General features: G+C 36.2%; 2 protein-coding genes across 2 annotated transcripts; both read right to left on the bottom strand.

The window, feature by feature from the left end:
- Positions 1-2,239: 2,239 nt before the first annotated feature.
- Positions 2,240-7,468, bottom strand: stoml3a (stomatin (EPB72)-like 3a). Its single transcript, XM_054606457.1, has 7 exons — positions 7,420-7,468; positions 6,655-6,758; positions 6,056-6,128; positions 3,353-3,435; positions 3,017-3,220; positions 2,523-2,657; positions 2,240-2,431 (listed from the first exon to the last, which is right to left on the bottom strand). The coding sequence occupies exons 1-7, from the start codon at positions 7,466-7,468 to the stop codon at positions 2,240-2,242; spliced, it is 840 nt and encodes a 279-aa protein (XP_054462432.1).
- A 782-nt stretch (positions 7,469-8,250) lies between these two features.
- On the bottom strand, positions 8,251-14,685 carry slc25a15a (solute carrier family 25 member 15a). The gene is made up of 6 exons (XM_054600937.1): positions 14,391-14,685; positions 13,498-13,756; positions 11,683-11,823; positions 11,416-11,591; positions 11,152-11,310; positions 8,251-9,018 (listed from the first exon to the last, which is right to left on the bottom strand). Exons 1-6 carry the CDS (start codon positions 14,443-14,445, stop codon positions 8,897-8,899), a joined length of 912 nt encoding a protein of 303 aa, XP_054456912.1. The 5' UTR covers positions 14,446-14,685; the 3' UTR covers positions 8,251-8,896.
- Positions 14,686-14,840: the final 155 nt, after the last annotated feature.

A 14,840-nucleotide genomic window follows, 5' to 3' on the forward strand; every position in this document is an offset into this window, starting at 1 on the left:
ACATGCTTTCATACTGCAGTGGATGAAAGTCTTGCTCGTTGTAGACTTCAGAGAGCAGGATCAGAGTCATGGTGCCTCATTTCCATTTTTTCGCCTCACATCTACACCACTTTCTCATGCAGCGATCAGAATGAGAGACATAGCTGACATCAAAAGTGCAGCAATGAACAAAAGAAGCGCCTTTGCCATTCTCTCTCACCAGCAACGTCTATCAAGGACCAGGCAAGAGCTTGAGTAAAATCACAAAACTACCTACAAATTACTCTCAAAGTGTGGATTATTCTCTGGGGTATGTTAACCTTTTCATGCTGAAGTATTTCATATATCAGGAGTGTATGAATGACTAGCCATATGACCTCAATCATCGATCCGGAGTTCTCCTTAAACAGCTAGATATCAATGTTGACATGAAATGTATGATTACAACAGCATACTCATAAATCCATCGAACTGCCAACAAAGTATGATTATAGTAGTGATCATTTTGTAAAAACTGTACATGTATTGCTCTCTTTAAAGCATGTTCTGTCTTCCAGTAATGCATTTTATTTTAAGATTCCCTACAGTGTGACGTTATGGAGCAGAAAGGTGAGTTAAATACCTAACAAAACTGACCAGAATTTATTCAAGTGATACCAAGAAATAATTCATTATTAAAGCAAAGTATTAAACATTGCTGACTAATCTCACAGGTTTTTTAAGTGAGATGGTTGCCCTCACCTTCAGTCAGGATAAGAAAAGAAAATAATCTCATGCAGGATCTTTAGAAACCACCGAAGAGGAAAATATCACACACAGCAGTTCATCATGTACTGTAGCTGTCATATTTCTGGAGTTAAGCAATGCAGAATCGGCCATAAATTGTGGACAATGTAGTCCAAATGTATTGACCTGAACATTTGGTCATTATTTAATTTTTTTATGCATTTGTTAAGTTCTCTTTCTTTAAGTGTACCTAATCAACGCTCTTGCAGCTGAATCCAATTGTTGCAGTTTTTCTCTGTTGCTGGTGGTTTTCTGTATGTATTGTAATTCACAACAGAAACTCTCATGAGCAAATGTGATTGAAGAATCTTTTATGGCTTCCCAACCTTCATTCTCCATTTGAACCAAAATTCCTGTTGACAGCATCAATCCAAATTTTGTTAGAGAATTTAAAATGATTGAAACAAGCAAGAAAATCTGCAAGCTGTTACCTCATTTCTCATTGTAGAGAATAATCTCAGGTCTCAAGGAGAATTATGAGTCATCAAAGAGAAAGCAACTGCCATATCTTTTTTTGTTATTAATTGTATTTTTATTGAAGCTTTTATTCATGTTTACATTACCTCTCAGCTCATCTATCTGTTTTGCAATAGATCCTTAGTATAACATGATTTAGAGGTTCAGAATATGTATAAATATGTTAAGAGCAAAGTGCAGTCAGCAAATATATACAAACACATTGAATAAATGTTGCCTCATTATAATAATATTATAGAATTATCAGCTCTCCCAGATACATAAAATGTGGAAATCTGCTCAAACAAGGATTTGGTTGTAATTGAGATGCATTTACTGTTTGGATATTAATTTGATTATGTTTGACTTGTTGAGCTTTACCATGGGTTTAAATGATATTTCTCTCTATGAGGTACTCCGGTTGCACTGATTGCCTCTGTGTCCTGTGGACATGACCTTGTACTCATTTACTGAATGTTTGTCTGACACTAGAATAAGCGGGTTTTGTTTACAGTTTACACCCAATATCAAAGACGGTTGGTGTTTCACGTAGATGTCAGTTCTTCTGTTGACCGTTTACAGGACTTCTGATAGTATTTCAGAAGTTATGCTCTGGATAAGGTTTTTTGAAAGCATGTCTTAATAAGATTGTCGTGCATTTGACTTTGTTTTACTTTTCTTGTGTACTTCATTGATATATTTATTTATTTGTCCTTCTCCAGAACCGCAACTGTAGCTTAGCTGGTTAGATAATTGTGGTCAGTGATGAGACAAGAATGTCTAAACTGTATATGTTGCACTTTGTATTTAAGTATTAAATCACATTAAGAAAGTCCTTGTGCAAAGGTGAATTCTGGTGCCTTATAATTATTCTATTTTATAATATGCCAATCTTATACAGTGAAACTTTCCAAAAGAAGTGATAAGAAGTTCATTCTGCATTGCACACGCGAGGCCTCTTGGACCATAGAGTATCTGAAAGAGATACCACTAAAGCTTATAAGAGTAACAATTAATATCAGTCCCTCTTCATAAAATTCTGCAATATATCTATGGGCAGAGGAAAGATGATGGTGGAGTTCTTCTCTCCTGCAATGGTGTTGAGGGTCTGCAGGTATCGCAGTTGGAGACCAGAGGGTGACTCAGCAATTATCAGGGAGGCTTCTTTCAGAGCCCTGGCAGCGTTCATCTCTCCCTCTGCAGAAATGATCTGAAGCACAGACAGAAAATCTTTAGTTCTACAAATGTTCCCTCTTTGCATTAGGAGGAAATTAAATTAAATCTTCCAGCGCTGTATTTACCTTTGCTCTGGCCTCTCGACTAGCTTCTGCCTCTGCTGCCATGGCTCTCTGCAGCTGCTGAGGCAACTTCACATCCTTGATCTCCACACGCTCCACCTTAATACCCCATGGATCTGTGGCCTCATCCAGAGATGCCTGCACAGGAATATAAAATAACAAATTCTCCTGTCACATTGAACCACCGTTAGCTCCACTATTCAGTTATGTTGTAAACAAATAACTATGAAACATTAGCCAACTCCTCAGCAGCATGGTGATTTTTAGTCTTTATGAAATAATATTTGGGGTTTTGTGGTACATCAGTTCAGTCTCAGCGCAATTATTACCATTTTAGCAGAAGCAGTTTAATGGTTCTGAGAAACACACAGTACCAAACAACAGACAAAGTTAAAGGCGGCGAATGAAAAAGGACCAATTAAAAATAAATTGACATCCCACTTCTCTCGTGGCCTGCAGCTCATCATAAACTGTATTACCACACAGTTTATTCTCACCTGCATACTGAGTGATATGCCCTCTCTGTCAGATAGCAGTTCTGCAAGGTTTTTTGTACCAAGTACATTCCTCAGAGTGGTTTGAGCCAGCAGCCGTGTAGATAAGTGTGCATTGGACACATTAGCCACGGATGAGATAGGGCAGTTTATGCGGAAGTACACCACGCCGTCCACTGACACTGTCACTGAGTCTCTTGTTAGGATCTGCAAGGTAAAAATCAACACTTATTATGCTGCCACTTTATCACTGAGGATGAAGTTAGCCGTTTTTTTATGACAGAGACAAGCTGTGATAAAGGAGAGAAAATTTTTTATATTTAACAACACAAATTGTACCTCTTGAGGAGGGATGTCAAAGGACACAGTTCTCAGATCGACTTTCACAAAGGTATCAGTGCAGGGCAGAACAAAGAAAAGTCCTGAAAAGAAATAAGAACGCTGTTTAATTTTTAAAGATTGTGGATGGAGTCTTTTAAATGATAGACTTTTAAAGGCAGAAAACCACTTTATAAAAAAACATTTTCTCACAGTATATTGTACAGTGGTATACCATTAAAATGTCAGAAAATGTCATACTAGAGTATGTCATAAAATTTCAGATATAAAGTCATAAAAGTCAGTATGCTATGCCATAGTATAGTATGAAATAAATTTGTGAGAAAAACATCATTACATAATGCCATAAAAAAATATTATCGTGATTTGAAAGAAATAGTATAGTATGTGTAAAGAATTCATAAAAAGCCATTGTTAAGTTTGTTTAAACAACTTAATAAAAAGTTTCAGTATCGTATGCCAAAAAAAGGAAAAATAATCAGAGTATGTTATGTCGAAAAAAGTCATTGAATATTCTGTGAAAAAATTCCATAAAGAATGTCAAAGTAGGCTTCACGGGGGTGTAGTGGTTAGCACTGTCGCCTCACAGCAAGAGGGGCCCGGGTTCAATTCCCGGGCTAGATGGCCTTCTGTGTGGAGTTTGCATGTTCTCCCTGTGTCAGCGTGGATTCTCTCTGGGTTTTTTGTTGACTGTGGGCTTTCTCCCACAGTCCAAAGACATGCAGCTTAGGTTCATTGAAGACTCTAAATTGCCCGTAGGTGTGGATGTGAGTGTGAATGGTTGTCTGTCTCTATATGTCAGCCCTGCGACAGACTGGCGACCTGTCCAGGGTGTACCCTGCCTTCGCCCATTGACAGCTGAGATTGGCTCCAGCATCCCTGCGACCCTTAACTGGATAAGCAGGTTATGGAAAATGAATGAATGTCAAAGTATAGTATGTTAAGAAAAAAGTACATCATAGTATGTTAGAAAAAGCAATAAAAGATGTCATATTATACTATGTCAAAAAAATCATTAAAAAAGTAATAGTATAGTGTGTTAGAAAAATCATAAAAAGACATAGTATAGTGTGTTAGAAAAATCATAAAAATTCATAGTACACCATTCCGAAAAAAAAGTAATTAAAAGGTGAAAGTATAGTATGTGGAAAAAAGTAATAGGTAGTCATAGTATGTTTTGCTGAAAAAAATCATAATATAGTACAATGAAAAAAGTCATATAAAGTCATAGAATAATATATCGATAAAAAGGTGGTAAAAATAGTAATAAAAAGGTCATAGTATACTAATTTGAAAAAACGGCATAAACAAGTCATAGTATATTATGTTTTAAAAAAGTCATAGAAAAGTCATATTAAGGTATGTTAAAAAAGAGTCATAAAAAGTCATAATGTAGTATGTCTGAAATGTCAAAAAAAATAGAAAGTCCTAATATAGTATATCAAAAAAGTCATAGCATAAAAAGTCAAAGAGTCAAAGTATAGTATGTCGAAAAAGTTCTGTAAAAAAGCATAGTATAATATGTTGAAAAAAGTCACAGTATAGTATATTGAAAAAAATGCATAGAATAATATGTTCGAAATAAGTCATTCAAAAGTCATTACAAAGACATAGAATACCTTGTCGGAAAAAGAAGAAAAAAATCATAGTATAGTATGTTGAAAAAAAACTCATAAAAAAACTCAGAATAGTATGTCACAAATAGTTATAAAAAGTCAAAGTATAATGTGTTGAAAACATTAATGAAAAATACATAGTATAGTATGTCGGAAAGAGTAAAAAAAGTCAGGGTGTAGAATGTCCAAAAAAGTCAAAAAATCATTGTATACTGGAAATAGTATAGTATAGTATGTCGTTAAAAAGTCATAAAAAAGTAATTTTTTGGTCTGTAGAAAAAAGTCATAGTATAGTATGTTATACAAATGTCATATATAAAGTTATTGTACAGTAAACCATAATAAAAGTCAGGGTAAAGTATTGTAACAACTGGAAAACCCACAGGGAAAAACAGGACTCAAAAGGACCACTCAGAGAGCAGGACTGGATGCAGTTAGGCAGTCTTTACATGCCAAAACAGGTTTGGTACCAAGGAGATCCGTCAGCTAATCTGGCAAACAAAGAAGGCTAGGATAATGCAAAACCAAAGTCAGAAATAACAGGAAGAGATTAGAAAGAAACAGGAGAACTAACACTAGGAATTGCTGGAATGCTTGACTCAGGGAACAAAGACGAACTTGCACTGAGACAGTGGTCTACATTCATGACACAGACTACATACACAGGGGAGGTGATGGTAATCATACACAGGTGAAACCACAGGGGCTTGGAAGACAATCACAAGGCAGGAAAAACACAAAGGCAGGCAGGGAAGTATCTAAAACTAGGGGGGAGGTGAGTAATACAAAATAAAACAGGAAATAATGGGATGCTGGATGAAACACATTACCGGTACTTAAGGAGCAGGACGAGACATGACAGGTATGCCATAAAACATTCAAAAAAGTCATAGTATACAATGCCATAAAAAAATCATAGTATAGTATCCCATAAAAAGTGTCATACAAGGTCATGAAGTATGTCATAAAAATGTCATAGTGTATTATGTCATAAAGAAAGTCATAGGATAGTATGCCATTGAAATGTTTTTAAGAAAAGTCATAGTACAGTATGTAACACATACAATGAACCAATCAATCAACAAACCTGGCCCTTTAGGTTTCCTGTCTGTGATCCGGCCAAGCCTAAAAATGACGGCCCGCTCGTACTCCTTCACTATCTGGATGTTAGAAACATGGCCAGCCATACAGAGAACATAGGAAAGTCAAAATTAGAGTAAAATTGAACTCACTGTCTTCTATACCTCTTTTCTGACAATTCTTTAATTTGATTTAGAGATATCAACTTGTGACATAGTCCTACAATATACATTTTGCAGAATGGCAGTGAGGAGGCGACCAAGTGATCCTGTGATCAGTGTGTCACCTGTCATCTGCAGGTGACACACTGAAATACATTTCTGTATCCCAAATATGCTTTGCTCCAAAAGCTTTGAAACTTTTTGAAAGTTAGACTGATGGAATTTAATTGTCTTTTCTGACCTGCCCAACAATCAATGAGGGAAATTTTTGAAACTTGGTTGGAATTTAGAAAATGATCTTAGAATCGGTCTAATTCCAGAGCAGGAAATACTGACTGTAGCCTTAGCCAGTCCAATACGAAGACACACAATATTGATTTACACAGACAAGTACTGGCTTAATCCTATAATGCGGATAGTGTGCATCAATGAGAATATACTCTACCTTAACACACATAAATAATGTGACCGGGAAAGTCGCTGTTATGAAGAGGAGGGATATGAGGACCAACAGCCAGCCGAAACATCCCAGTCTCCCTGTGCTTTTATCTGTAGAGAAGGAAAAACACTTTATGAGCTTGTATTGGAAAGTTTGGATATGTGCACTATTTTGCATGTTTTCCATGGCATGTCCTCACTTGTGACCAATGATTGCTGTGGTCATTTTGTTCACTCAATTAAACAGTAAAATGATCCTGCGGGAAAGCTCCTTTATCAAAGATGACACAAAACATTTGTGCAATGGAGCAGGGAGATGAGGTGGATCCACACTTCTAATTTGTCACTAATGGTGTAATTAATCTCTGAGGGAAGTCACGTTACTCCACATCCACCTGAGTCACAAGGCGTTGTGTAAAGCAAGCTACTGAACTATTAATGTATACCTTAGACATTGACACTGTGATGTTATTCTCTCCTTCAGTTACATACCGTAGAGTAAAAACGCAAATGATCTAGTCAATCATTGACTAGATCATTTGCATTTTAAAGCCTCAAGATATACAAAAATTTATTATAAACATTTTAGGCAAAAACCTAAATTCCTTGAGACTTCAGAGAGTTTAAAAACTGAAGACTCAAACAATATCTATTGCCCCTGACCTGTTCATCCTGAATAATTCTGACTTTTGCCTCTCATTCTGCGTCCCTGTCGTCTAATGAGGGCCAAAGTTCAAGAATCAATTTTTAAAAGATCATAAAAAGTATTTACCTTCGATGTTCTCCTCTGCGTTGATCTGAAGTTTACCCTGTGTAACCATCTTGGCCGTGCTAGACGTTGTTGAGATCATTAGTGAACATGTATTTTGGTGTGTTGCTGTGATGGAGCAGGTGAAGCAGCGCTGCACTTGTTTACCTGTCTTTTCTCCCTGTGGGGTGTGGCCTGTCCCCCTCCCTCAGCACCTGACACACACACATAAGCTCCCACTCACACTTGGTGTGTGACTCTTGGACTCACCTGGTGGGTGCCAACAGGTAACATGAACCTCAGAGCCAAACCAGCCACTATGGGGCTTGTGTATTGGAAGCCTTAAAATGCAGCTCTTGTGTTTTTCCATTATACTCTCACATTGACTTACAGGAGTCTGACACCTGTTAGGTGGAGGTTATGAATAAACAATAGGTGGCATCCAAGTCGTGAAACATGAGAGCTGATGCAGGCACGAGGAGATGTGATCATGTGCATGTCTCTGCCTCATAATGGAAATTTACCCACATTTGAAAAAAACAATCCAAAATGTATTAGAATGTTTTCAAAACAGGAGAAGAGGAAATAAACAAAGTGTGAATAAAGTGTGAGAGAAAGAGGGAGATGGAGGAATGTGAAAGTAAACATTAAAGACAAATTTTTATTAATAGCAGTGTAGTGTTGAGCGACTGAGAGTAATGTAAATACATAATATAGGATGTAAAACAGTCGGACCACACAGTAAAACTAAGCACTGTACACAGTATGTGTGAGCTTTGGAGCCCTAACAACTGACATGTGAGCTGCTCGTTGCCATCATTGGTCACTGAGGTCCCTTTAATTGACAGTCACATGATACTTGGTATCATGACAGTCAGCTCACTGCAGTACATGATGAGTGCATGTAAATAACCCTATTACAGACCGCACCCTCGTTCAAGATTACTTTTTACTTGAATTCCAAGCTTCAAACTACAACTCTTGGGATATGATTTAAAATCAGCAAAATATACACCTTCTTTAACAGAATATGGATTACAAGTACTCCCGTGCATCAACACATTGTCTAATCTGCTGCGAGTGAACACAGTGGTTTAGTGTGAACAGGACCCTCTTGTGGTGAGGTAGGCAGCTAAGAATCTGCTTCAGCAAACAGAAAATGAAAAAGAAAACATCCGCAAAAAAAAGTTTTCAGTCTTAACATAACCATTTGCACTAGACATGCTTTTATAATAAAATTTTTGCAGCTTTACTTTGTTTTGTCCAATTTTCAGGAGTTTTAATTTAAATCTTTGACCATGATGAAATGTATTCACAGGGGTAGAGTCACACTTTGACTTATGGATGATAGGATTAAGACTTTATTTAAATTACTGTGGTCAGCAGTTAGAGAAACATGTGTCACATATAATCAAACATTAAGATGCAATAAAACATTTGGTCATCTCATTTAGGACTTCAGGCAGCACAATACTTTCTTTAAGTGTCAAGATACTCCACATCAGTTACCAACTTTCTCCATCATAAACTTGCGACTCAGCTCATAGGCCAGGAAGAGGGCTCCGTTGGCAGGGAAGGTCCGTATCATGGTGGGAGTCAGGCCCGAGTACAGAGCAGTGATCCCTGTGGGAGAGGAGAGAGTCAGGCAGATCCTCAGATCATTCCCCACGGATAAGTCAGGCCCTCTGCTTGGGCCAATTAGCAACATGATGCATCCAGCTCTGCGTCAGAGTTAGGCCAGCAGTGGGGCATTCAAAGCTTTTCAAAGTCTGAAAATTTCAGCTCCACTATTAACACACTCAGGACCTCTACTTAAGTTTACAGTACACAAGTTCACATTAATTCAGATATTCAGATATTTGATTTTAGTGTCCTCCCAGGCTTGTGATAGTTACGGATAGCTTCATGTCAACAAACATTTACAGTGTCAAGCTTTGTCAATTTTTAAATTATCATCTAATGTTAATGGTTATAAACGTACTTTTAAAAATAAATTCTACTGCATTAGACCTCATCCATACACTCTGAAGCCATGTTATTCCGTATATCTACCCATCGTGCCAACGGATGTTGCAGATGGTTGGACATGTGGCTATGACTCAGTGCATTAAGCATGCAGACAGAGATGAGATGTACATATTCAATTAAAATCGCAGAACAGGTCAGACTGTACATTTTTCTCTCTGTAATTTACAGAAATCAGGTGAATAAAAGTATCCCTTCAGAGGCTGCTCTGTTGAGTTTTTTGTTGGCACCCATTGGCTCAAATGTACCATCACCATGATTTAAACACCACAGCATACAAGAACAACACATTACTGATCAGCAGCAAAGACACTCACACATTCAATTGATGGTTTCATTTAGGTGGCATGACTCTAGAAGTACCAAATAGTAAATTAAAATCTGATCTAATATAAGATCTGAATAAAAAAAACACACACACACATAGGTGAATGTGTGTCTAATTTTTTAAATTTCTAAATATACCTACAGTAATTTTCATTACATGTGCATTCATGTCTTACTCTGCAATTGAAATTTCAATTACTCTCAGCGCTTACTGTTTAACGGAGACTTCTGCTTTCAGCGATTACACATCAGCTGACACTTTAATTATTTAAATTCATAAATTATGTTTATACTTCCCCATTCAGTGCTCACAAGTAAACTGAATCTTCAGCTACTTTCAGGATTTCCATTTCAACAAACATTTCAACTTATTGCATTTATTACACTTCGTATTACACTTAATCCACTCCTACTTCTTTCAGTATTTCAACTATTTTAAATGGTTTTAATGTAGCATACTTACAATCCCCTTCAGAAATGTTGCCTTTTGTAGTTGTCTTAATCATTAGTATTTTTTTGCATCTTGTTTCTTGCACAGCACATTCAAATCTGTGTCTCAGTATGTTTTGCTGTTGTTACTGTATGCTGGGCACCCTTTACACTTTACATATTTATATTAATAATTGACTTAACTGGTGTACTCATTGTTGTTAAGTTTAATAAGTCTGATCAGTGATAATCTTACTTTTTGCTAATCAATCAAGCATATCTACTTCAGGGCTTATTCTGCTAATTTGCATAATACTGAATCATGTTGTCTTATTATGCATATTGACTGGCACCTTGAGGCAGTATAACTATTAACAAATACAGTCTGTGTAAATCATCCGTTTTACTTCCTGATGCCTGATCAAACAACTGCCTGAGGGTTTTATTCTGTCACTACAGAAAGAAAGGTGAATACTGGATATCAGCCATGGTGGATGTAATACCACAATGTCTCACTGCATTTAAACTTCATGTGTAGTTTTTTTTGCAGATGTAAAAGAGAAGAGAAGAAAACATAAAATAACAAAACAAATATTATTTGAGAATCCCTATCTTCAGAATTGACTTAAGGTGAGAAGTGTGCATATGCAGAGTTTTTGGGGGATTTGAATGTCTAAACTGGTTATGAACAAAATGGGAGAGCCAAGTCTAGACAGTAAGTGTGTGTTTGAGTCAGCAATGTTCTCTACTGAACCATGGTTTTTCACAAAAAGCCTAATTATACAGTTGCTGTTCTTTAGACTATGATTATATGGTTGTGTGATGTAACCATGTCAGTTGTTTTCCTCTGTTGTCACAAAATGTTAGAGACATTTGAGAACACAACAACATGCAATATTTTGTGACAACTGTGCTGTTGAGAACCGTACACTTTCTTGGTGGATTTTAATTTTAAAATGTATTTTCAAACCTTACCCTCAGTACGTATAATACCCATGAAGGTCTTCATAAAGCCCTCCTGCCTCCCAGCTAAAGAGTACACCTGGATCCTGGACTTCACACAGTCTATGGGATAGACCGTCAACCACAGACAAGCTCCCCCGAATCCCCCGCTGAACATGAGTGGAAGAATACCTGCAAAGACCAAAATGATTTTGTGAGAGCAGATCACCGAAAGAAGTGCACATCATAAACTGCAAAAACACCTCATTAATAGTAAATGGAAAATAATACCCATACCTATACCATCCTTGTCCGTGCCCATGTATTGCGCAAATTTAGACCGACACAATTCATAGGCCCCAAAAAAGCAGAAGTATCCTGGTATCTCCCTGACCATGGTGGAGGTCAGTCCTTGGTAGAAACCCAGGGGGCCGTTTGTCTTCAACACTGTCTTCACTACTGTCCACACTGTGCTGAAGTCACATCACAAAAAAACATGGTCAAAACTGTGTGAACTGAGTAGATGTTCTGCTCATTCTAGTGTTTCTTTTTGGTCACACTGACCTTCTCTGTCCTCTTGCGATCTTGCCAGATGCTTCCATTTCGTGCATGGCCTGCAGGCGACATTTCACCAGCTCGGTTGGACATATCGCCAAAGAAGAGAAGATGGAGGCTAAAGACCCCGCAGACGCCTTCTGAATATCACTGATGAGCAATGAAAAGAAGTACAATAGAAGAAATAAACAATAAAAGGTATTTAGTGTGGGTACAGGAAAACGGCCTACCTCAGATTTTAGGATTACTTAGGAAAAAATAAGTAATTTTCTCTGTTGAAGTCTGCTGACACACAGATAGCATACTTTACTATGATATTTTTATACTTTGAATACTATACTATGACCTTTTTATGATTTTTGTATGACTAGTAAAATATAGTATAATAGTATAACATGTTTTATGGTTAACCATATTACTACATTTTTCAATGATTTTTTAATTCAATATTACAATATGACACATTTTTATGACACACCATACTATATTATTTCTTATGGCACACTACACTGCACATTTTGGATAAGACTCATTAGCTATCAAATACTTCACTAAAACAATATTCTGACTTTCTATGACGTGTTGTGTCATACTATACAATGACATTTTTCTGAGTCGTTTTTGACATATTATACTATGACGTGTGTATGGCATACTATAGTATGATATTTTTATGATTTTATTATGACATACTACACTTTGAAATTAATGACTAGTTTATGACATACTATACTATGACATTTAAGGTATAATATACGATGACTTTCGAAGGCATTTTATTAGATACAATACGAATTTGTTTTTATGGCAATGCTACAATTATCTGGTCATTTTTCTGACTTAATTAAAAAATATTATCCTATAAGAGATTTTGACTCTTTTTTGTATTTTTTAACATATATTTTAAGACTTACTATACTGTTATATTTTTTATAAGATACTTTACTGTGAACATTTGAATTACTTTGTGTGATACTATACAATTCATTTTATATGATTCACATCACATCTTTTATGGCATAATATACGATGACATTTTTATGACACACTATGCAATGACATTTTGATTTCTATTGATGACATAATTTACAGTGACATTTCTTGGGGCTTTTTATGGCACTTTTATTTTTATGATGATATACTCTACTGTGATTTTTTATGACATAGTATACTATAACAGTTCTTATTACATTTTTTAGGCATACCATACTATACTATTTCTTTCTGAGTTTTAGATTGGCAATTTTTATGGCATACTATACGATTTCATTAGTTTATGAAAGTATTTATGACATACTGTACAATGACATTTGTATTTATCTGTTTTATGACATTGTTTTTTGTCAAGGCAGACTAGACTGTGATGTTTTTATGACTTTTCACTACACACTATACTATGACATGCGTATGATTTTTAATGTTTAATGGCATACTTTACTCCGGCATTTTTTAATGACAGTTTTATGACATTGTACTCTATGAAATGTTGTATTTTTAATGTAATTTGTTATGACACTATATTACTACTTGCGTTCTAACTATTTTTTATGACATACTATACAATGACATTTCTTATGACTTTTTTATGACATACTATACTATGAATTTATATTTATTTCTTAATGACATGATATACTTAGGACTTTTATTATTTTTCTACAGTAGAATATACCTGGACTTTTTTCTATGCCTTTGTTATGGTATACCATACTATGATATTTTTTCAGAAAGTTTTTTCTGATATAATATAGTATGACATTTCATGAAATACTATACTATAGACGTTGGTTTTTTTTTACATACTAATTAATGTCAGTGTCAAACCTGAGATCAGCCCCTTTATCCATCTTGGACACAAAGCGGATAGCATCCTGGCAGAGACCATAACTCAAGAAGAGCACAGCGTTCTCACTGATGTTGGCTATGAGGGCCGGGGTCGTTCCTTTGTAGAGACCACTTAGTCCCACCTGCCTGAAGGTCGATGTGAAGCAGTGGATGAAGCCGCGGTACATGGTGGGGAATGTCTGCATCTTTACCTTTGTGGTGTCAAACGGCTGACCGCTCAGTACACAAGCTGTACCACCTGAGGAAGGATTTTAATATTCAATAAGAGAGATGCAACTGATATCAGAGCAAAAGTGTCCAAAGCAGAGTCCAGGGAGCAGTTGGAGCACTTATTATTATTGTCATGTTTACCCAAATAAATACACATATAGTACACTGTGGGTCAGATTTTGACTTCAGAATAACAGTAAGACAAGATATAGATATATGTCATCCATTATCAATTTATCAAGAAAGACTTTACTCTCATAATAATTATAAATGACAATTAAATCGGAGATAAAACACTGCAGCTTTTCTTTGAAAATAATTTGAACAAAAAGATTATATACAGTGGGTACGGAAAGTATTCAGACCCCTTTAAATTTTTCACTCTTTGTTTCACTGCAGCCATTTGCTAAAATCGAAAAAGTTCATTTTTTTCGCATTAATGTACACTCAGCAACCCATCTTGACAGAAAAAACCAGAAATGTAGAAATATTTGCAAATTTATTAAAAAAGAAAAACTGAAATATCACATGGTCATAAGTATTCAGACCCTTTGCTGTAAAACCTGTTTAGCTTGTCAGTCAGTCAGACAAAAGACAGACAAATTAGAAAGACAGAAATGAGAATAGATCAGTATCTGAATAGATTAATACTATTAATTTACCTATCGCTCCAGCTGAGAAGTCGATGATTGCCTGGATTATGGGATGTGGAGGCATGATGATTCATAAAATGCTCAGATCCACATTTCAGTGCTCACCTGCACTCTCCGGTCTTTTAATGTTTGTTTGACTCCCTCACAAACTCTGAAAACTTTGAATGCACCACAGGCTGTCTGTGCGTTTCTCCATGTGGGCAGAAGATGATTGAGAGCAGATTGTCAGGAACGCAGGACAATGTTGAATCAAATTATGCCAAGTTTATTTGTTCGACTAAACTTCCGCTTTCTTAGCAAAGTCTTGTCCGGTGACGGGTTGCAACAAGTCGCTCACAATGAGTTGCGTCACGCTATTCAGAGAAAGCCACAATAATACAGGAAACTATTTCTCCAACCCTGAAATGAATGTGTTATAATGTGTCCTATCATGAAACAGTTAATTCATTTTATTACTTT

This window comes from Anoplopoma fimbria, chromosome 1 (assembly GCF_027596085.1).
Source record: "Anoplopoma fimbria isolate UVic2021 breed Golden Eagle Sablefish chromosome 1, Afim_UVic_2022, whole genome shotgun sequence".
In the NCBI taxonomy this organism is placed as follows: Eukaryota; Metazoa; Chordata; class Actinopteri; order Perciformes; family Anoplopomatidae; genus Anoplopoma; species Anoplopoma fimbria.